At 35.9% G+C, this 22,780-nt stretch overlaps 1 protein-coding gene across 2 annotated transcripts in view; it reads right to left on the bottom strand.

Moving 5' to 3' along the window:
• Window positions 1-22,780, bottom strand: part of SMC3 (structural maintenance of chromosomes 3) — a 39,099-nt gene that overhangs the window by 5,673 nt on the left and 10,646 nt on the right. For both annotated transcript variants that reach the window (XM_025467174.3, XM_049103093.1), the window contains 17 exons: window positions 21,666-21,737; window positions 21,233-21,312; window positions 20,886-20,964; window positions 18,929-19,046; window positions 17,374-17,549; window positions 16,282-16,362; window positions 15,891-16,055; window positions 15,467-15,588; window positions 13,921-14,134; window positions 11,459-11,562; window positions 10,696-10,795; window positions 10,157-10,317; window positions 9,638-9,779; window positions 6,076-6,226; window positions 3,918-4,070; window positions 1,358-1,509; window positions 745-903 (listed from right to left, as the gene is read on the bottom strand). In XM_025467174.3, coding sequence (XP_025322959.1) covers window positions 745-903; window positions 1,358-1,509; window positions 3,918-4,070; window positions 6,076-6,226; window positions 9,638-9,779; window positions 10,157-10,317; window positions 10,696-10,795; window positions 11,459-11,562; window positions 13,921-14,134; window positions 15,467-15,588; window positions 15,891-16,055; window positions 16,282-16,362; window positions 17,374-17,549; window positions 18,929-19,046; window positions 20,886-20,964; window positions 21,233-21,312; window positions 21,666-21,737 — 2,229 coding nt within the window. The remainder of the gene's footprint in view (window positions 1-744; window positions 904-1,357; window positions 1,510-3,917; window positions 4,071-6,075; window positions 6,227-9,637; window positions 9,780-10,156; window positions 10,318-10,695; window positions 10,796-11,458; window positions 11,563-13,920; window positions 14,135-15,466; window positions 15,589-15,890; window positions 16,056-16,281; window positions 16,363-17,373; window positions 17,550-18,928; window positions 19,047-20,885; window positions 20,965-21,232; window positions 21,313-21,665; window positions 21,738-22,780) is intronic.

Genomic DNA, 22,780 nt, shown 5'->3' with positions numbered 1-22,780 from the left:
TGCACATTCTACACACAGGAATGCTGTTAATCTATCCATCTTCTCTACTACTTGTGTTCAAATGAGCTGCAATGGGAACTTTATATCCTTCCAAAAAGCCCTATATTTTCTTCATTTTCCGTCTTAACTATTCAGAATGCTAAGTTTGTGCACTTGATTCTTTTTATAAGACACAATGCCAAATATATTTTTTAATCCACTTTTCATTTCTTGGACTTAGTGTTTGCATCTCTATATTCAAAAATCAAAAGTTATATGAAGGGGTGCCTGGGTGGCTCAGTCTGTTAAGCATCCTACTCTTGATTTCGGCTTGTGTCATGATCTCAGGGTCCTGGGATCAAGCCCAAGGTTGAGCTCTGTGCTCAACACGGAGTCTGTCTGTCCCTCTCCCTCTGCTCCTCCCCACGCTCGTGCTCTAATAAGCAAATAAAGAAAATCTTTAACAAAAATGTTTTATCAAAATATTAATTATGTAAAGGTAGATCAATAGATCCAGCAAAGCTAACAAGCTCAATCTTACGAATGATAAATGTGCATTAAATAAGATGAAAAAATGAAGACTTCTTGTATAATCCTCACATACCCAGAATGGTTGAGAAAAATTTATTTACTCTTAACGGGTATTAGAATTCTGAGTCTCATTCTTCTATTTTCTCACAGTTCCCTTCTTTTGCATTCCCTCAGTAGCAAGAAAACTTTTCACAAAAGCTAATTACCAATAAAAATTTTGTCAATTGTACTTGCCTGCTGAAGTTGACGAATTTCATCATTTAGTGCATCTACTCTCTTCTGATCTTCCAGACTAAGTTGTGAAAGCAAATCAGTTCCCAGTTCTGCTTTCAATGATTCTCTGGTGGACTCCATAGCATGCAAACTTGCCTCCAAACTTTGTAAGCTACGTTGCTATGTGACAGATCATCCATTTATTAATAAAAGGTATTAGTCACTGTATTATTTGTAATATTAAAAAATTGAGAACGATCTATATTTGATATTAAAGTGAACTAAATCATATCAACTCAAGTAACTATTAGGTATCTGTTTAATTTGATAATTAGAACTAAATAAAAAAATAGAGAGAGAACTAAGTAGCAGTAAGAAAAATATTTACAATACAATACTATCAGGGTATGTGGGGCCAGTCATATTCCACGACCAAATCATATAAAAATCCTCTTGCATAATAAAAGAACACAAAGAAAAGACTGCTAGCATGTGTTAGGGTGGTACTGTTAGACAATTAAAATAAGAGTCTACAAAAAAAGGAACATATGAACTCTAAAGGGTAACATATAAAATATGGTCCATCCCAATTCTAAATAATTAAATCCATAACAAAAGGGACATACTTACGAACCTTTGGCATAAAAGTTTTTTCTGACTGCTGTCTCTTCTCCTTTAGCATCTTCATTTCTGATAATATGCTATCTCGAGAAGCTTTAAATTTCCTTTGCTGGGTCTCTATCTGCTGCATTTGGTTCATCAACTGATCAATTTCGTTATTAATCCATATACAAGGCTAAGGAAAACGGTCTCTAGTTTTAAAAAGTGTGTATCTCCTTCCTTTTCTTTACCTCCAAATAAAAGTTATTTCATTAAATTTATGGACCATAATAATGCTAAATTAAATACTACTCCACATGTGTTCAATCATAAGCTAAGACATTTTACTCCTACCATTTCTTTCTCAAAATAACATATATTTTACTTAAAGCTATATAAAAACAAAATTCTTGGGAAACCCTAAGAGGATCTAAATGAAGTATGTGTGTGTGTGTATTTATAAAGATTTTATTTATTCATGAGAGACACAAAGAGAGAGAGACAGAGAGACAGAGAGAAAGAGGCAGAGGGAGAAGCAGGCTCCATGAAGGGAGCCCAATGTGGGACTCGATCCCAGGTCTCCAGGATCATGCCCTGGGCTGAAGGCAGCGCTCAACTGCTAAGCCAAACCGCTAAGCCACCTAGGCTGCCCTGAAGTATATATTTTATGTATCTTTTCACTCAAGCAATATTTACTATGTAATCTATTATGCTTAAAGTACCATATAAGGTAAATACGTAGGAAGAGGAGGCCTTGCCCAACAGAGAAAAATACCACCTAGCTGGATTATCAAATACAAGAAGGTAGTTGATGTATGCCATCACCATTCTCCTCTCTTTTGGTGTCTCCCCACATTTTCTTTGCACCAACATCTTGCCAAATTTGGGCAGTTCTAAATATGCTCTATGGATCCCTCCAAATTCAAAACTAACATGCTTATTTATCTTTTGCTCTGTGCTGTTGTTTGCACTGATGGCACAGAAGCTAATTTTTTTTTCATATTTTTTTAATTTTTATTTATTTATGATAGTCACAGAGAGAGAAAGAGAGGCAGAGACACAGGCAGAGAGAAGCAGGCTCCATGCACCGGGAGCCCGACGTGGGAATCGATCCTGGGTCTCCAGGATCACGCCCTAGGCCAAAGGCAGGCGCCAAACCGCTGCGCCACCCAGGGATCCCAGAAGCTAATTTTTAATTGTCAGTTTCAATTAAGAATATCTCAATGATGCGGTAAAAATGATTGTTCTTGATGCCTGAGTACCTATATATGTATTTTTAAGTAATCTATGCACCCAATGTGGAGCTTAAACTCATGACCTAGAGATCAAGAATTGGATGCTCTACTGACTGATCAAGCCAGGTGCCCTTAAAGTACTTGTATTTTTTAAATTGTATGACATATTGTGAAGTACACTTAAAGCACTTTTGCCTTATACCAAAGTACTGTAGTTATTTTAAGAAAATGCATAGTACAACGTTTCTGCTGTGAGCTAAACTAGCCACTCTTCATGGAACACCAGTTTTATTCTTAAGAATTGAGAGTACTATTAAGACTTGATTTTGACAGCAATTTCCTCCATTAATACTACATCTGTACCAAATGACCTTAAAATAAAAATCTAATGTACATTTTTCATTAGGAATGTGCAGAAAAGGGATCCCTGGGTGGCGCAGCGGTTTGGCGCCTGCCTTTGGCCCAGGGCGCGATCCTGGAGACCCGGGATCGAATCCCACGTCGGGCTCCTGGTGTATGGAGCCTGCTTCTCCCTCTGCCTGTGTCTCTGCCTCTCTCTCTCTCTCTGTGACTATCATAAATAAATAAAAATTTAAAAAAAAAAGAATTAAAAAAAAAAAAAAAAAAAGGAATGTGCAGAAAAGACAGGTGGTTTTAAGAGTATCTCAGGTGCCAGAGACAGCTCAAGGAAAGGATGTGTGCCCCCGTGATGGTGGAGCTGGAGGGGGAGACAGATCCCTTGCTCATCGCCATGAAAGAGCTCAAGGCTTGAAAGATCCCCATTATCATTCGCCGCTACCTGCTAGACAGGAGCTATGAAGACTGGGGAGTAGATGAGCTCATCATCACCAACTGAGATGGAATCATCTTCCTGACTCTGCCTCATCCTAATTTCTATGTTCAACTCTTTATACATGTAAAATAATAAACTGTTCAACCTTTCAAAAAAAAAAAAAAAACCCTATGTTTAATTTCTATGCAGTATGTGGCATCACAGAGGCCCTCCTCAACCCTTCTTTAAAACACTAACCTCTTTTTCTTTCTACAATTCTGACCAATCCTCCTCAGTTCCCTCTCTAATATTAAATTTTAGTGCACCTCAGGTTCTTTGCTCTCTGAAACAGACTGACTCACTGCTATTAGCTATTTAACAGCTAAGGAAAGAATCAATACTACAAGAATTTTTTTTCCCTGTCTTCAGAAGTTAAGCTTTGACATATATAAGCTCCCATGCTTAAATTAAAGTCAAAGGTTGATTTTCCCCCCAATGTATATATAAGAAAACATACCTTACATGCAAAAGATTACATATTTCTACCCAAACACAGTTCTCCACAGTCGCACAAGACAAAAGGATATTTTCAATATTTCTGCGCAGGTTTTCATTGAGCTTTGCTTCAAGCTCACCTAGTTCTTCTTCTGCTTTTCTAACATCTTTTTGCAATTCAAGTCTAGACTTCCTTGTGTCATAATAACCTCCGGTTAGAGCACCGCGATGACTAACTTGGTCACCTATAAACAAAGCACAAGGAAGATAGAAATTCTGGGTAACAATTTCTTTATTCAATGATAAATGGACTTACAATCAAACAACTAATCTGAAGGCTTTACCTATCTAGCGAGAATTTAAAAGATTTAAGCTACTCTGAAAAACTTTTGCTTTCCAACTGTTAAAATTTGCATTTAGGAAATATCCCTTCTAGGTGAGCCTGAACATCTGCCAGAGAAAAAGAAAGTGCTAAAGACCAATGGAGAAAGGTCAAGAAAACACAGGACTTGGGAGTTTGGAATTCCACTAGCCATATTTGGGAAAATGTGAACATCAAAGATAATAATAATGGCAATGCTGTAACACAATCAATTAAAAAAAAGTGAAAAAAAAGTGATTAACTCACAATGATACTTAAAAAAAGAAAAAAAATGGAGGGGGCTCTTTTTACAGAGGAGTGACAGCTAATAAATACAGAATCTATGGGGCACCTGGGTGGCTCAATTGATTAAGCATCTGACTCTTGATTTCAGCTCAGGGTTGATAAGATTGAGTCCCGTATCAGGCTCTGCACTGAGCATGAAGTCAGCTTCAGATTCTCTCCCCCCACCCCAGTGAATGCACCTGCCCTTTCTCTTTCTCTCTTAAAAAAAAAGAGAGAGAGAGAGAGAGAGAGAGAGAGAGAGAAGCCTTGATAGAATTTAAGAAATATCATCTGGAAACCCCCAGTGTATTAACTGAGTCAAACCATTAGTAAAAAAGTTGTCGGAGAATCTGATAGTTATGTTTTCTTAACGGATAGTTCCATATCACTTATTAATTACAAAGAGAAAGGGCACTTTTACACTGTGCCATCATTAGCATCACCGACAGTGTGACACATTGTGTGATGCAGTCAAGTACACAGCACTCATGTCAAGAATGTTTAAAATAATCTAATGTAATGGTGAGGAAGTAGTTAAGACAAATCCAGAAAATGAGACATTCTATGAAAAAGTAAACTTCCTAAGGGTGGGAAGGAACAGGAGCTGTCTTATATTGAAAGAATCCGGAGAGGACACTGCATGTGCATCCTTGATTGGATCCTGAATAGAAAATATTTTGGTACAATGTAGATACTTTTTAGATGACATTATTCAGTTATGTTAAATTTCATAGGTGTTTACATTGATACCTATGGTTAAGGAGTGTCCTTACTCTTTTATGAGATATACATGCTCAACTTTTAGAAATAATGTATCACAATTTTTATAACTCATTGAAAGGTAGTTCAACAACAAAAAAATTATCTATAGAGATAAACCTAGGCTGGGTATTACCTTCTTTCATCAGCAAATCAAATATAAAGAAAATGAAAAAAATGAGGGCAGATGAACTTATATTACCAAAGGTTCTTAACCTAGACTCCATGGATAAAATTCAGGAGATCCATGACTTAGGTAGGAAAAAAATTCACATCTTTGTTTTTATACTAACTTCAAAATGAAACTTCGCAAAATTCCTTCTGTTATAACAAGTAAGAACCCAGTGGTATTGTCAGTACTTGTAACTGTTACCATGAAAAATAACAGCTATTTTCTATCAGATTATACTTGCTCCAAATCTCAAAATATTGTTTACATGTATCAGTACTTCAAAATTATATTAGACCCACTGCTAAATCTTGTTTCTGAATATCTTAAAGAATTACTGTCATATTTGAAAAATACTGTGATTACAATGTCAATATAATTGGTTTCTTTTGTGATCCAAAGTATTTTATCTTATGCACTTAAAAACATTTTGAGAAAGGGTTCATAGGCTTTACCAAAGAGCCAAAGGAGTCCACAGTGCAAAAAAGGCTAAGAACCCCTACTATATAGACCAGATGATTATACTTAAGAGACATCAACTAAATACAAAGTGTGGATGCCGTATGTACTCAAACAAGCCAACTGCTTAAAAATGACAAATAACTGGACATGAATTTTGAAATACTCTTAAACCCAAAACAGAATTTGTTCAAAGCTAAGAATTACTATTACAAACCTTCCAGGGTAATGCAGTCCATAGTGAAAGCACGGGCTAGCTGGGTTGAAACTTCCATGCTACGACAAATAAGTGTTTTCCCAAACACATGTTTGAAAGCCTTGTCAAATCTGGGATTGTACCTCAATTTACTTATCATAGGAATTGCATCCTAAAAATGAATATTTTGTCAACAAAGAGATGACAACAGTGAATGAAAACATGTTAGAAGAATTATGAATTACATCTTTATGAAAATAAAGACAAATAAACACAAATGCCTTCATATTTCAAAACTACTATCTTTTTATTCTTAAGAAGCCAGAAAAATCACTCTACTGAATTATCTTGGAACTTGTGTTCATGTAATCATCTAGGTTTCCAAGAGCAGAGCAAAGTGACAGAGTTTAGTGGCTCTGGAGTCAGACAGCTCAGGCTCGAATCCAAGTTTGAACACTCATCAGATGTATGCTCGGGGGGATGCCCAGGTGGCTCAGCAGTTGAGCGTCTGTCTGCCTTTCTTTGGCTCAGGGCGTGATCCTGGAGCCCCGGGATTGAGTCCCGCATCAGGCTCTCTGCATGGAGCCTGCTTCTCCTCCCTCTTCCTATGTCTCTGCCTCTCTCTCTCTCTGTGTGCGTCTCTCATGAGTAAATAACTAAAATCTTTTATATATATATAAACACACACACACACACACACACACACACGCATACTCTGGACAAATTGCTTAACTTCTCCATTTAATAGTTACTTCATCCACAAAACTGTAACAGTACCTTCCTGAGAAAGCTGTTAAGATTAAATAAACCAATAATATGCGAAACACATAGGATAGCATCTGTCACACAGAAGGGCTACACAGGGGTACCTATATGGTTCAGTTGGTTAAGCATCTGACTATTGGTTTTGGCTCCGGTCATGACCTCAAGGTTAGGAGATCAAGCTCTGTGTAAGACCGCATGCTGGGCATGGAGCCTACTTAAGGTTTGTAGATTGGTTCTTCCCACCCCTCCCACCCCTTACTGGCTTTCACATGCATGCTTTTTCTCTTAAAAAAAAAAAAAAAAAAGGCTAAATAAACATTAACTAATAGTATTTCCTCAAATGTTTTCATTTTATTGTATGCATGTCTTAGATATTCAAGAAAATATTTTTCCTAGGGCAGCCCGGTGGCTCAGCAGTTTAGCACCGCCTTCAGCTCAGGGTGTGATCCTGGAGACCCAGGATGAAGTCCTGCGTCAGGCTCCCAACATGTAGCCTGCTTTCCCTCTGCCTGTGTCTCTGCCTCTCTCTCTGTATCTCTCATGAATGAATAAAATCTTAAAAAAAAAGAAAGAAAGAAAATATTTTTCCTATAAAATTTTCCCTTTTTACATTCTTCTAAACTGTTAGGAATTTTTCTAATTTTCAAATTAGGAAATTCAACCCACATACAAAACAATGCCACAAATATGTTAAGCTTAAATCAATTATAAAGAGAACACCAATGTAACTGCCATGGAGAATATGAAATAACACTGCTTACACTGAGAGTCGTGTGTGTCCCTTTCCTAATCATATAGCAGTTAGCTGTTGGAGGTGACCAATATTATAACTTTTGTGACAACCATTTCCTTGTACTTCTAATCTATCATCTTTTTATTTATTTTTTTTAAAGAGATTTATTTATTTATTTATTTATTCATTCATTCATTCATTCATTCATTCATTCATTCATTCATTCATTCATAGAGACAGAAAGAGAGAGGCGCAGAGACACAGGCAGAGGGAGAAGCAGGCTCCATGCACCGGGAGCCGGACGTGGGATTCGATCCAGGGTCTCCAGGATCACGCCCCGGGCTGCAGGCGGCGCTAAACCGCTGCGCCACCAGGGCTGCCCTCTATCATCTTTTTAATACTTTATTATTTGACACAGAGAGAACCCAAGCAGGGAGAGCAGTAGACAGGAGAGGGAGAAGCAGGCTTCTCACAAGAGCAGGAAGCCCAATGCAGAGCTCAATCCCAGGACCCTGGGATCATGACCTGAGATGAAGGCAGAGGCTTAACTAAGCCACCCAGGTGCTCCCTAATTCTATAATCTAAATTTAGTTTTGTTTATGTGTTTATTTGTAAGATTTTATTTATTTTGAGAAAGAGGTTAAGAGGCCGAGGGAGAGAGAGAATCTCAAACAGACTCTGCTGAGCATGGAGCCTGACGTGGGGCTAAATCTGAGCTGAAATCAACAGTTGGACACAAGTGACTGAGCCACCCAAGCACACACACCTGTTTGTGTTTTTGGTTTTTTTTTTCGAAGATTTTATTTATTTATCACACACACACACACACACACACACACACACACAGGCAGAGACACAGGCACAGAGAGAAGCAGGCTCCATTCAGGGAGCCCCATGTGGGACTCAATCCCAGGACTCCAGGATCACACCCTGGGCAAAAGGCAGACACTCAACCGCTAAGCCACCCAGCACCCTAACACCTGTTTGTGTTTAAAGGGAGCCATACTACATGCATTCTTAAGTCTTGCTTTTTCACAGTATCACATTTGTAACTAAATTTTTCTTCCCCCAAACTTCAAAGATAATTTATAGTTTTTTTTTTTTTTAAGATTTCATTTATTTTTTTCGAGAGAGAGAAAGAGAGAGAGAGAGAGAGAGAGAGAGACATAGGCAGAGGGAGAAGCAGGCTCCATGCAGGGTGCCTGATGCGGGACTCGATCCTGGGACTCTGGGATCATGCCCTGAGCCGAAGGCAGATGCTCAACCACTGAGCAACCCAGGTGTCCCAAAAATTTATAGATTTAAAAGAAAAGGCTAGACTTGAAGTAACTTAAGATTCTCACTGTTCCGGGGGCACTTGGGTGGCTCAGTTGGTTAAGCATCTATCTTCCACTCAGGTCATGATCCTAGAGTCCTGTGATCAAGCCTACCTCCAGCTCCCTGCTCAAGCCATGAATTTGTTTCTCCTCTTCCCTCTATCCCTCCTCCCTCTCATATTCTCTTTAGTAAATAAATAAAATCTTAAAAAAAAAAAAGATTCTCAATGTTCCACTTAAGTTATCATTATAGATTTCCAGCTTTAACCATGGAGGATAGTAAAATAGTTACTATCAACATTCTGAAATCAAACACCTCAAAGAAATTAGTTTTCTCAAGAATAGTGTCTGAGGACCATTTTAATCTATTTAAATATATACCAGCAAATAACAAAAACATTATGTTTTCAGGGTCTATCATGCTAGACATTTTAATTTATAAGCCATTTAAAAAGTATATTCAGAAAACTTAAAAATATTCACAAATTCTCAGGGATTTCTACTCCTTAATTTTGAGACCCTGGAATAATCTCCCAAAGTATCCCATACTTTTGGATTTTAACACTTTACACATTTGCAACGATTTCATGTCTTGTCTGTGACCTGTCTTCTTTTCCATCCCTACCCAGTATCGACTATGCTGTAAAGGAAGAAAGCAAGTTTATCTCACAGACCAGTGAATCCTAATACACAGTGCCTGTGCACTAGCATGTGCTAACCACGAAAAATTAACTTGTTGAAAGACAGATATTCACACACACTGACTCACATTGGTTTCAGGATAGGCAGTATCCCTGACATCTAACTTGTTAAGAGGCAGAAAAGTGACCTCTCCAGGAAGATTCATTTTATTAAACTCCATCAAAATCTTTGTGCTGACTTCATCTGAATCAACAATATGATAAAATAACCTGCATGTAAACAAAACAAGACACATCTTTATTGCTTGACTTTAAAGTGCTATATGAAAAAAAAAAAAAGAAAGAAAAAAAAGTGCTATGAATATTTAGGCAAATAATTCACTTTTTTTTCTATGCAACCCAATTTGTACTGGGATAGGGTAGGAGGGAAACTACTTAGAAAATTCCAATGGAGGGAGGAAAAGGAAGCCCCAAAAGGGATAGTTCTTGCTTCTACAATTAGAAATACTTGATATGACATGTGTATCTTTATGAAATTAAAAAGGCAAGTTGTATAAAAGAAGGTAATGAAAGATATACTGTATTAAAACTCCAAAAAACTGCTCATTCCTTTCCTTTAAAAATTCAAAAAAATAAAAAAACTTCACCTGTTACCAGCAGTAACCTCCACGCACGTGTAGAAAGCAGGCTCACATTCGAAGTTATTCATCACGATGCCGTGATAGCCGTTTTGAACATGCTGGTTTATTCCTTTCCTACGGAAGTGGTCCAGTACTTTGTTTATGCTGTCTATTCCATTTAAAATAGCCTGTTAAATTTTGAGGGGTGAAAAATATTAAAATGGTATTTCCAAATGGCCCTTTCTGCTGGCAAGAAACAAACCCATTACTCTATACATTAAAAAAATATTTCAGAGATTAAACACCTTCCCCAACAACAAACACATCACCCCCTTCAAAAATGCCAACTACATGAAACTCTATTTTTATTGGTTCTCTTCTGACAATAGCATTAAAAATTGACTCCATCTAAAAATCAGAAGTGCTTTCATTAATACGTCATTTCAAATTTACAGGACAGGTGATTTGCTCTTGTCACCTGGAACCAAGGACTTACAGCTTGGAAACAATTTCTTGTGTAATAATTGTCTCAATGTAAACTGAAGTAATGAAAAGAACCTGCCCACCTTTCCTGTTGCTGCTCTAAGAAGTTGCTGTTTCTTTTCAAGATCTTCTCTTTTAGCAGCAAGTGCTTGTTGTTCTGCATTCTCCTCTCTCCACAAGTAACTAATCAATAAAAATTAGACTGTCTTTAATTTAAAAGCATTAAGATGCACCAATAGTATAGAATTTGGGATAAAATACTGAAAAAAATTAAACTTGAACAGTTCATTTATAATTTTAAGGATTTTTTTCAATGATTTATTTGAGAGACCAAGTGAGGGAGCGAGAGCATGCACAAGCAGGGAGAGGGAGAAGTAGACTCCCTGCCGAGCAGGGAACCTGATTCAGGGCTCAATCCCAGGACCTGAACCAAAGGCCGACGCTTAACAGAGCCATGCGGGCACCTCAAGATTTTTAAGTAGTTACTCTCTATATTCAAAGTGGGTCTCAAATTCAAAGCCCCTAAGATTGAGTCACACATGCTCTACCAACTGAGCCAGTCAGGCACCCCTAGTTCATTTATAACTTTTTTTAAGATTTTATTTATTTATTTATTTATGAGAGACAGAGAGAGGCAGAGACATAGGCAGAGGGAGAAGCAGGCTCCATGCAGGGAGCCTGATGTGGGACTCGATCCTAGGACTCCAGGATCATGCCCTGAGCTGACAGGCAGACGCTTACCTACTGAGCCACCCAGGAGTCCCTCATTTATAACTTAAAGACCATTTAACAGCCAGTAATCAGTGCTACTCAAAAAAATTATGGCATATTTTAGTCTATACTAACTTTCTTTCACTTTGTAATTCATCTTTCTTATTTTTTACTTCGTAGTATTTTCTGTCCAGTTCTTCTACTCGAGCTTTGACTTCATTAAGGTCTTGATCCAGTTTCTATGGAGATAAAAATAATTTAAACTTAAAATCCAATTTCATGCAAACTAATCCATAGTGACAGCAAAATTAGTAGTTGCTAGGGGACAGCCAGGGAAGGAGGAATTGGAAATGTTTTAGGGTGATGAATGGTTTGTTATGTTAACTGTAGTGATGATTTCACAGAGGTATTCATATGTCAAAACTTATCAAATGATGCATTTTAAATACAGGCATGTACTGTGTGTCAATTGTACCTTAATGAAATTGTTAAAAAAATCCAATTCTAACTTTTAAAAAATGCCTGTAGGCAAAGAGCACATCAAGAAAAACCAACCATAAAATCAATTACTCTACAAAATATTGCTAAAATAAAATTAATTTGCTCATTAATGATCTAAACCTTACTAGAATTCTAGGAGAAAAAATACATTCACAAATGCTCAAAATACTGTAGTCACACTTTTCACACTACACACATAAAACAGAACATAAGAGATTGAGGATTACACTAAGCAAAAACCTACTCTACATAATGCAATCAGCACCATAAAATCCTCTCTATCCAGAATAAAAGACTTCACCAGTGGAAGGTGTAGCTGAAATACTGCAAAATATAATGAAGTTCAAGCCTAAGAAAGAATGAATAAAAACTCTATTGAAAAATCTTGGTTCATCACTTGGCTGTTTCAAAGAGTATTTGTTGAGGTTGTCTCCATGAATTCAAGACAAACACATTTTCTTTATTTCAGGAAAGGACATGCAGCCATCACAGCTGAAACTATATGAATCAATTTCCAAGTAACTAAACTATCTGGATCAACCTGTGTTTTCCATTCCCTCCATAAAACATCCTGACCAAAGCACACTGGACTCTTGAAGCTAGAAGACTATTGTCTATTACTCCTGGTCACTCTTCTACCAGTTATTTATGATTACAGAGCAAATTGTGTTTGCTCACCACTGTTTTTGTTTTTTGTTTATGCTCTGATTGTGTTAAATATTAAACAGACTATGAAGACAAAGCAAAGAGCGGTTTCTCTAAAAACTTGATTTAGTTTTGCACAAAGGTGACTCACTAAAAACTGAATTTAATAGGGAAATCAACTCTAAAAGACTCGAGAGAAATAACATAATACATAAAAACACGTATTAATATGTAATATGTACTTTATTAACAAAATACAGTAATTCAAAATGTCAAATCACAAAGTTAGACTAGGGAACTGATCCAGATTACAAAAGATAACAGAAATATGACAACTAAATATAATATATGACCCTAGATTGAATCTTGGAAGTTTCATTCAGCTCTAAGGAGAACTATACTTACATGCGTGGCTCGTAACAAAAAAGTCCCCTGGAAACTACTCATACTCAAAAGAAACATCTTGGGCTCTACATGAAAAGACTGGTATGAATTCTGGTGGGGGGGTACTGATAATGGGGGGAAGCTATGCATTTGTGGGGGTACAAGATATATAGGAAACTTCTGTATCTTCCTCCCAATTTTGCTGTGAACCCAACACTGCTCTTAAAAAATGAAAAGCCCAGTCCATGAGCATACCTTTATCTTTATAAGCAAAATAAGATGTTATGTTTACATGTATATAAATAATATTTACTATTATACATAAAATTTTAATATACATCTTACCTATGTCAAGATTTTATGCATTTAGTGGCTTTTTGATAAACCAATAACCAACTGGTGCAGATCTCATAAGTTAACAGGGTTCCTCTGTGTAGATACATATAGAACATCCTCACCCTACACTTGTCCTACACACTCCCTTTCTCATCATTTCTATAGGCCTTCAATCACCTATATACAGCCACACATAACACTTACCATTTTCCCTCTTTCTCATTTTAAATAATGTGAGATCTTTCTTATTCTAGATGGGATTTTATCTTCTACTTCCATTTTTTAGAAAATGCTACCAAACATGCATAGTAGCTAATGTTTAATTCATTTAGAAAATCTTATAAAATCACCACTGCCTTAACAAAAAATATATTCTGTATAAGTTATTGACAGAGAACTGTGAAAGATTGTAAAAATGGAAAAAAAATTTAAGTTACTCTGAAGTTATATTTTAGATTTATCATGTTAAAATTAAAGGTACTTCAGGAACATTCCACCAATTTATAAAAATATATTTTAAGATATACTCAATGTATACGAACTCTTATAGAGCTGGAAAAAAAACTACCATATAGATATTAAATTGGGCTAATCTTTTCTAAGTACCTGTTTTCTGTAAATTAAGAGTAGCAATGTAACTGTTCAACAAAGTAAAACTTAATGAAATAGGTAACATGTACATGTTTATGTCTTCTGAAAGGTTTTCACAAAGTAGCTATAAAAGCTCTTACATTATACTGCTCCAGGTTTTTCTCTTTATTTGCCTCAGTGTCCTCCAAATCCTTGTGGATAGCCGCAATCTGTCTTTTCTTGTCATTAATAGCCTGATCTAAAGACTTCAGTTCCTTTTTAATCCACTTATCTCTTTCTTCTTTTGATGTAAACTGGCTTCCTCGACCCTGCTTTGCATAAAGATCTGTTCTTTCCTGGGTAGCTTGGGCCAATCTATACAAGACAGAAGAAAAGAATGATTAAAAAAGAGATGAGAAAATAAATTTAAACTGCAATTGATATGTCAAGAGCACACAGAAACAATAGTCATTTTTAAAATTCCATTAAAAAAACAAAAGCAACTGGTATCTAATACAGCTCCTTGGACTAGTACTAAATAATATAAATTTCATTTTATTTTTAAAAAATATTTTATTTATTCACAAGAGACAGAGAGAGAAAGAGAGGCAGAGACACAGGCAGAGGGTGAAGCAGGCTCCATGCAGGGAGCCCAATGCAAGACTCGATCCTGGGACTCTGGGATCATGCCCTGAGCCAAAGGCTCAACCGCTGAGCCACCCAGGCGTCCCTATAAATTTTATTTTGAAAAGTCACATTTAAAGTCATGTAAAATAGCCCATATCCTAAGGATTTCAGGCACATAATGTCTTTATTTCTACTCCAGGTCTGGGTTAGTAAAGCTAGAGACAGTTCTAATATCCTACTACTCTCAGGAATTTTCAAAATGCATTTAACTATATAGACATTTCTAACTCCTTACAATAAATGATACTACCAAGGTTAAAAGGCAAGAGAAAGGGCAGCCCAGGTGGCACAGCGGTTTAGCGCTGCCTTTGACCCAGGGGGTGATCCTGGAGACCCGGGACTGAGTCCCGCATTGGACTTCTCCCTCTGTGTCTCTGCCTCTCTCTCTCTGTCTCTCTCATGAATAAATAAAGTCTTAAAAAAAAAAAAAAAAAAAAAAGGGCAAGAGAAAGACAAAACATTTACAATATATAGAATACTAGAATAAATATAGATTACAAACAACCCTAATCAAACAATAGGAAAAGTATCAGAAAAAAATGGGCAAAGGAAATAATTTACTAAAACAGATACTGGTAGCATAAAAACATAATGCACTAAACCATGAAATCAGCAAAGTTGTCATGTTCAATTTACAGACACTAAAATGTCCAGATGTTAAAACAACAATGAAAAAAGGAAAAAGGGTGAAACAGAGCAAGATGTTATGTTGGTTTAATAAAAAAAAAAAAAGAACAACAAATCCATGTTTTCAAAAGCCCAACATCTAGGCAAGTTATTTAACGTACCAGAGCCTTGAGTTTGTTGAACTTACACTGAGGATGTGAATCTCTTAGGACTTCTGAGTGAAAAAAATGTATATGATGTATATACAGTAATGCTTGGCCCACAGTAGCTGTTTAACATAGACTATTACTTTGAAACTGGATTTAACTTTTGCTCTGTGTCTTAATTCATAACTATTTAGCTTTCACAGAAAAACTACATAGAAAGTTAGAAATGGTAAAAGAAATCCCAGACCTAGCAATTCCTCGCTCTTCTTTTTCTTTCACACTGTTGAATTTAGGTTCTGTTTCTGCCAGTTCTTTCTGCTTCTCTTCTATTTTTTCAAGTAGCTTCTGCCTCTCTTTTAATAAGCGTTTCTGTAAATAAAGCAGGGTAAGTAAAAATGCAATCTTAAAAATTTCTGCTTAAGTCTAGCATAAAATATTTTCTCATGAAAAAAAATTGATGAGAAAACTGATCCTGCAACACAAAACTAACTTTTAAATGAAAGAAACAGGACACAGTACTGAGCTGCTACATGAGTAGAAATTATTTTAATGTGCCAGATCTTTTTCAAAAATTTAAAATCATGTACCCCCATGACAGAAGGCATGGTCTTTTGCAATTCCTATTCAGCTTGAACATTTATAAGTCTTTCATTTTTAGCATTTTAACTTACCCTTTGTTCACTATTGCCTGCCAGTTCATCTTGTAAATCTTTGGCTTTAAGCTCCAACTTAGTCCTCTGCTTAATTTGTTCTTGCCTTTCAGCGCTGAGCTGCTCCTTTTCTTCTTTCATAGCTGAAATTTTTGTTTTCAATTCTCTAACTTGGCGCTCAATATCCTAGTCAAGTATCAAACAAATGAATCAAACAATTAGAAGTGGAACAGCAGAGTTTCTATTAGTTCTGTCCTTTTTTCCCTTCATTTACAAGTTCAGTACTATTCTGTCTTTCTAATACTCAATCCCAGTAACACCTGTTTGAAGTTTCCACTCCCTAATTCTGGTACAAAAGGATTTACTGTGGTCAAAAAATGTAAGTCAACATAAGCCTCGTTTATAATCTTACCTCCATCTTATCTCTTGCATCCTGCTGGGCATCTCTTAATTGTCTGGATTTTTCTCCACTAGTCTCTCGCTTAGCAGAAAGCTGAGGGGGACAAAAAGCTGTAAGTTCTAACTCACTTTGTATTTAATATGTCATAACGTAGCAGAATTTTAAAATATCTGCTAAAATAAAATCATTCACTTGAAGAGGCTTTTATTTATTATTTTTTTTTTAGTAGTTTTAAATGGAAAGCTCCTATAGTTTTAAATATTACCTAAAACAAATTAACAAATTTTTGGACAAAAGGTTGGCAATACAAAAAAAAAAAAAAAAAATCAGCAATACTAATTACAAAATACTTTTTTTTTAAGATTTTATTTATTCACGAGAGACACAGAGAGGCATAGGCAGAGGGAGAAACAACAAAAATACATACTAAAAAGCCCAAAAAAAATTCATGAAGCTTTTTTTTTTTTAATTTTTATTTATTTATGATAGTCACACAGAGAGAGAGAGAGAGAGGCAGAGACACAGGCAGAAGGAGAGGCAGAGACACAGGCAGAGGGAGAAGCAGGCTCCATGCACCGGGAGCCTGACGTGGGATTCGATCCCGGGTCTCCAGGATCACGCCCTGGGCCAAAGGCAGGCGCTAAATCGCTGCACCACCCAGGGATCCCCGAAGCTTTTTTTTTTTTATAAAGTAAACTCCACCCCCAACATGGGGCTTAAACTCATGACCCTAGTACCAAGAGTCCCATATTCCACTGACTGAGCCAGCCAGGCACCCCTTCATGAAGCTTTTATTTTTTTTTCCCTTTTTTTTTTTTTCATGAAGCTTTTAAAGGTGGCTTCCCTCATCTTGGTTTGCACTGCACCACCACCTGATTATATTTCAGACACAACTATAGCAAGGACCATACAGGTCTAAGGATTTTCCTTGGAATAAACTGAACGAAACTGAACGAACAATTTTACTGACCAATGATTTCACTAAGAGGTTTAAAATTCTTTAAGTTTCTATTTAAAAATCATTGAAAAATAGAAATATAAAATGAGCTTAACATATAAAACAAACTAAAATCTCTCTGAATTTAAGTGACAAAGTTCTTTTACCTCATCAAGTTTAGCACGAGTCTCGTTAAGTTCCTGGTTGTAAATGGTATATTCCAAGGCTCGTCTCATTTTATCCCACTTCTGATACTGAGCTAGTTCTTCCTTTTCTTCCTCTAAGGTATGTAATCTCTCTTCAATGTATTTTAACAACTCATTGATTTTTTCCCGTTTACCCTCTTAAAAAGAAATGAGAGAGGGGCGAAGAAGTTGAATAAAACTTTTATGTAAATAATTTTCTTCAAATATGCTAGGAGTTAAAATTAATCTTAAGAACTATAGCTTAATATGATAGTATGTGACAACCAAATCTAAGATACTAAAATGACACGATGCTTTATTATGAAAAGCATCAGAGAATAAAGTTACACATGGTGACACTTTTTAATTTTATAACTCTAAGTTTTTCCCCTCTTCTCCCCTTTCATCTATTTCACCCATCTTCCCCCTGCACCACCACCACCCTGGCAACCACCAGTTTGTTCTCTGTATTTATGAGTCCGTTTCTGTTTTGTTTGTTTGCTTGGTTTAAGATTCCAAATGTAAGTGGAATCCTGTATTTGCCGTTCTCTGATTTATTTTACTCAGCACAATACCCCTCTAGATTCATCCAGGTTGTCACAAACGGCAATATCTCATTTTTTAAAAAGTGAGTAATATTCCACTGTATACATATACCATATCTTCTTTATCCATTCATCTGTTGATGGAAACTTAAGTTGCTTCTACCTCTTGGCTACTGTTAAGTAATGCTACAAGGAACATATGGTCCATATGTATCTTTTCGAATCAGTACTTACTAGCTCTTATGCTACATTTGTTTAAGGGCCTCAGTTTAAACGTCCTTTAAAGGCAACTGTGCCTTCCCACATCATTTAAAAAAAACCTCCAAAAACCCTACTAACATCATTAATGTCATCGATTTTCAACTTTTATAGTAACAGCATTATCTGTAACTGCCATATACAGAACACCCCCTATATTCCAATCATGAAGCTACTTTGCTCCTCTACTCACCACCATGAACTATGAAAAAGAATTTTACATATGGAGAGGTTTTAGATCAGAAAGATCAAGTCTAAAGTCACAGTATCAGTTAATTATTATTAGTCAGATTTTTGAACTCAGGACTGACTCTAAAATGTGACAGAACACAGCACTTGAACAACAAAGTAGGGTTTTTATAATACATGTACTAAAGGAAAATTCTAAGTTCAAAGTGTTGAACTTGCTCCTAAACAACTTAAAACCTAATGCCAACTGATACTCCCAGCAATTTTTCTTGAGGATTGCATCCAAATCTGTTACCTTACTAACAATGAGGATGGTAAAGGCACAAAATAGTTGACCTACAAAGGCATTACTATCTAACAGCAATTCTTTATTTAAAGAGAGAAATTACTGGAAATCTCAAACCTTAAAGTGTAACAAACTAATTATCTCTCCATTCAGTGCAAAAGCAAATTATCAAACTGTATACTCCTGAGAATAGAATTCCTTTCAATATAATAACACAACAAAATAATTTATAATAAAGGGCAGAATCACATTTCTTTACCTGTTTCTTTCATTAGAGATATACTTTCTTCTTTTCGTTCATCATATACTCTAGTACCAGCTACTTCTCTTAATAGTTTTAGTCTCTGAGAATCCGGTGCTGTGGCCATCTGGTTGATCTAAAATTTTTAGAAAAATAATTATGACATAGCTACACACTGTTCTTTAAGAATGCTACCTTTATTTATTTTTTTTAGAACACTACCTTTAAAGAGTATCCACATGCTGAGTTTTAAGTACCACTTCAAGAATTTAATTTGTACAGTGCATATACCCACATATCTATATCCTTTATTAAATGAAATTTATCAAATGAAAATCCAAATAGAATTGATCCATTCATAAGTCGAATTTATGAATAAAACTCTAAATTAAAAATGAAGAACATTCCATTACCATATTTTTTCTAAGTCAACATGATAAGGTATAAAAGATGAACTCCACTCTAAAAGAACAAAGTATTTTTACAAGAGGGAAGCTATTGTGCTACATTAAAAAACTATAATGGTATTATCAAAAATTTAACAGGGACATCTCGGTAGCTCAGTTGGTTGAGCATCCAACCCTTGGTTTTAGCTCAGGTCATGATCTCAGGGTTGTGAAATCAAACCCTGCATCTATCTCCCCACTCAGTGTCGAGTTGGCTTAAGATTCCCTTTCTTGGGGCAGCCCCGGAGGCTCAGCGGTTTAGCGCCGCCTTCAGCCCAGGGCCTGATCCTGGAGACCCGGGATCGAGTCCCACATCAGGCTCCCTGCATGGAGCCTGCTTCTCCCTCTGCCCGTGTCTCTGCCTCTCTCTCTCTCTCTCTGTGTCTCTCATGAATAAATAAATAAAATCTTAAAAAAGAGAAGACTCAGATAAATGATCTTTCACAATCAGCCTTTTATAGAAATTCCTTGCTTATAAAGATGGTCTTTTCAAAAACTTGTTCTGCATTTCCCAAATGTGAAACACCACACTCATCCTAATCACTTGTCCTAAATGCTACCTTTCCAACACATATCTAAAAATCCTTCAATATGAAATAAGTGGTTATTTAAAAAGAACTTTCCTGGGACACCTGGGTGGCTCTGGTTCAGCAGTTGAGCATCCACCTTTGGCTGAGGGTGTGATCCCGGGTCAGGGGATCGAGTCCCACATCGGGCTCCTTCTGAGGAGCCTGCTTCTCCCTCTGCCTGTGTCTCTGCCTCTGCCTCTCTCTCATGAATAAATAAAATCTTAAAAAATAAAATAAAAATAAAAAGAACTTTCCTTTAGTCCAAAAAACTACTACAACAAACTATGAGAACACTGCAGGGTATGTTTTTAAAAAAGAAATCAGCTACAGTTTAAAGTATGTGAGGAGACAGTAGAAAGTATATTACTAAAAACTATAATAAATATAACTCTACAAGAAAAAATAATATGTGGCATTATGGTAGATTTCTGGAAATGTAAGCTTTTTACCATTTCAGTTCTGTGATATGTTAAGTAACAGAGTTATTAATTTTAGGAAGTAATTTTTTTAGTGTTATTTTTAAAGAATTTCTATAGTATATATTTTTTAAAGCAGGCTCCATGCCCAGCATGCAGAGCTTGTATTCACAATCCTGAGATCAAGACCTGACCTAACATCAAGAGTCAGATGCTTAGCCAACTGGATCTACCCAGGTGCTCCTCTATAATATTCTTAAAAATGATCATTTTGACTTTCACAAATCAAAAATGCCTTCCAGTACAGTACAACTTATTAAGAGATATAGGCAAAGAAAACAAGATCCAACTGCTGAAATGATTCTACCCTACTACACAATAGATGTACTTTGCAGTCACATAAAAGGTAATAAATCAATGAAAACAAGACAGTAAGGTCCATTTTTCATTCAATTTAATCCCTAAAACTATGCCAAGTTCATCATTCAAGTGAATACACTCAAGAGAACAAATTCTATAAAACAAGGACATACAATTTTTTTACCTTTCCTTGTTTTACAATATAGTAAGGATTGCTTCGAGAAAAACCAGCACTTTCCAGGAGATTCATCACATCATTTTTCCTATCAATAAACATTGAAAAAAAAATTCAGATAAATAACCCAACAATAAGCAAAAACATAAAGGCAGACTCTTGAGTTAAGGGGCATGAGGGAGTATAGTCATTAAATAAACCATCTATTCTATCAAGCCTCAGATAATCCTGAATCTTAAGTTAATGCTCTAAATACTGGTTTGTTGAACATGAGGCATATAACCCATATAACGCGGCAAATAAAATACTTTTACTCCTGTGAAAGACATTAAAACGTAAAAAAAAAAAATGCTTACGTGACCATTTTCTTGTCTAAGAAATACTGATCCTTTTTGGCACCAATAACTCTTCTAAGTGAAACTTCTTCTTTATCGATCTAAGAAAAAATGTAAAAGCCTAAAGTTAATCTCACAGTAAAAATGGAAAACTCTTTAATAAGGTCATTCTAGAGTCCCTAGTAATTATTTTGAAACTTATTTCTCAGTAAAGATATGCTATGAATATCAATTCTATGACAGACATTTTCTCACAATAGCTTACACACTCCCATCAGTTTACTAGAATGTTCATTATAATTTTAAGACAAAATTAGTATGTAAATTGTATAGCTATTTTAGCATAAACTATAAGAGTTTAAGTACAGTTATAAATGTTTCAAAGCTTGTAAGAAAATTAGTTGCATCAATAAAATTCTCAACATTATTACTGGGGGAAAAAGCCATTACTCACGGGCAACCGGTTGTCCGAATTATCAAAAATAATCTCCACAAAAGCAGAAATGACACGAGGACCAGTACCCTCCTAAAACATGCAAACAAATTTGTCATTTATGTGATATTTTCACAACCTTTATCTTTTTCTTCTCTAAATACTTTTTAAAGTTTAGTGCATGATAACAAGCCTAATTCAATAGAGAAAAATTTCTAACAGACGGGTATTTATCCTTCTTGTCAAAAGAGCAAAGATACTGGATTAGGATAACACCACTTTTCAACCAAATGGTTAGATTCTAACTAAAAACATGAGAACTATGCAAGAGATATCAAAGTCAGATATATTTAGGTCTTGTTCTGAAGACCACTTTATTAGAACATACATGCCCATGTAATTCTACTTATTTGCTAGTATCTACAACACTTTGAGGTTTTTCTCTTACAGACTCAATGCTGGAAAGGAACCCTAATAAAGTATATAATTACTAGAACTCAGCTTTCTTAAACACTTAATTTGCAATACACTACATAATTTTAAATCTGCCATGAAGAGACACACATTTAACATGTGTCACATATAGATCAATTTATGACCCAGGCACTTCGATACCAAGTCCAGATAATTTCCAGATTTTATTAAAAATTTTTTAAAGATTTTTTTAAAAGATTTTATTTATTTATTCATAGAGACACAGAGAGAGAGAGAGAGGCAGAGACACAAGCAGAGGGAGAAGCAGGCTCCATGCAGAGCCTGACGTGGGACTCGATCCAGGATCTCCAGGATCACGCCATCGGGGCTGCCCCCTTTTTAAAGATTTTATTCATTTATTCATGGAAGACAGAGAGAGAGAGAGAGAGAGAGAGAGAGAGAGGCAGAGACATAAGCAAGGGAGAAGCAGGCTCCATGCAGGGAGCCTGATGCAGGACTTAATATTGGGACTCCAGGATCATGAGGTTACTCTTTCAATATCAATCTTAGAAACCTAAATATATATCTATCTACAAGGTAACCAACTCTGGTTACTAGGCTAAAAATTCAAATTTAAGAGGGAAAATAAAAGATAATGGTTAAAAAACAAACACCTTCCTGTGAGAGACTCTGTTGAGGTATATTAAGGAATTTCACTTTCT

Source organism: Canis lupus, chromosome 28, assembly GCF_003254725.2.
Source record: "Canis lupus dingo isolate Sandy chromosome 28, ASM325472v2, whole genome shotgun sequence".
NCBI classification, from domain to species: domain Eukaryota; kingdom Metazoa; phylum Chordata; class Mammalia; order Carnivora; family Canidae; genus Canis; species Canis lupus.
The sequence above is the reverse complement of the archived record's forward strand: the minus strand, read 5'-3'. Positions and strand labels throughout refer to the sequence as shown.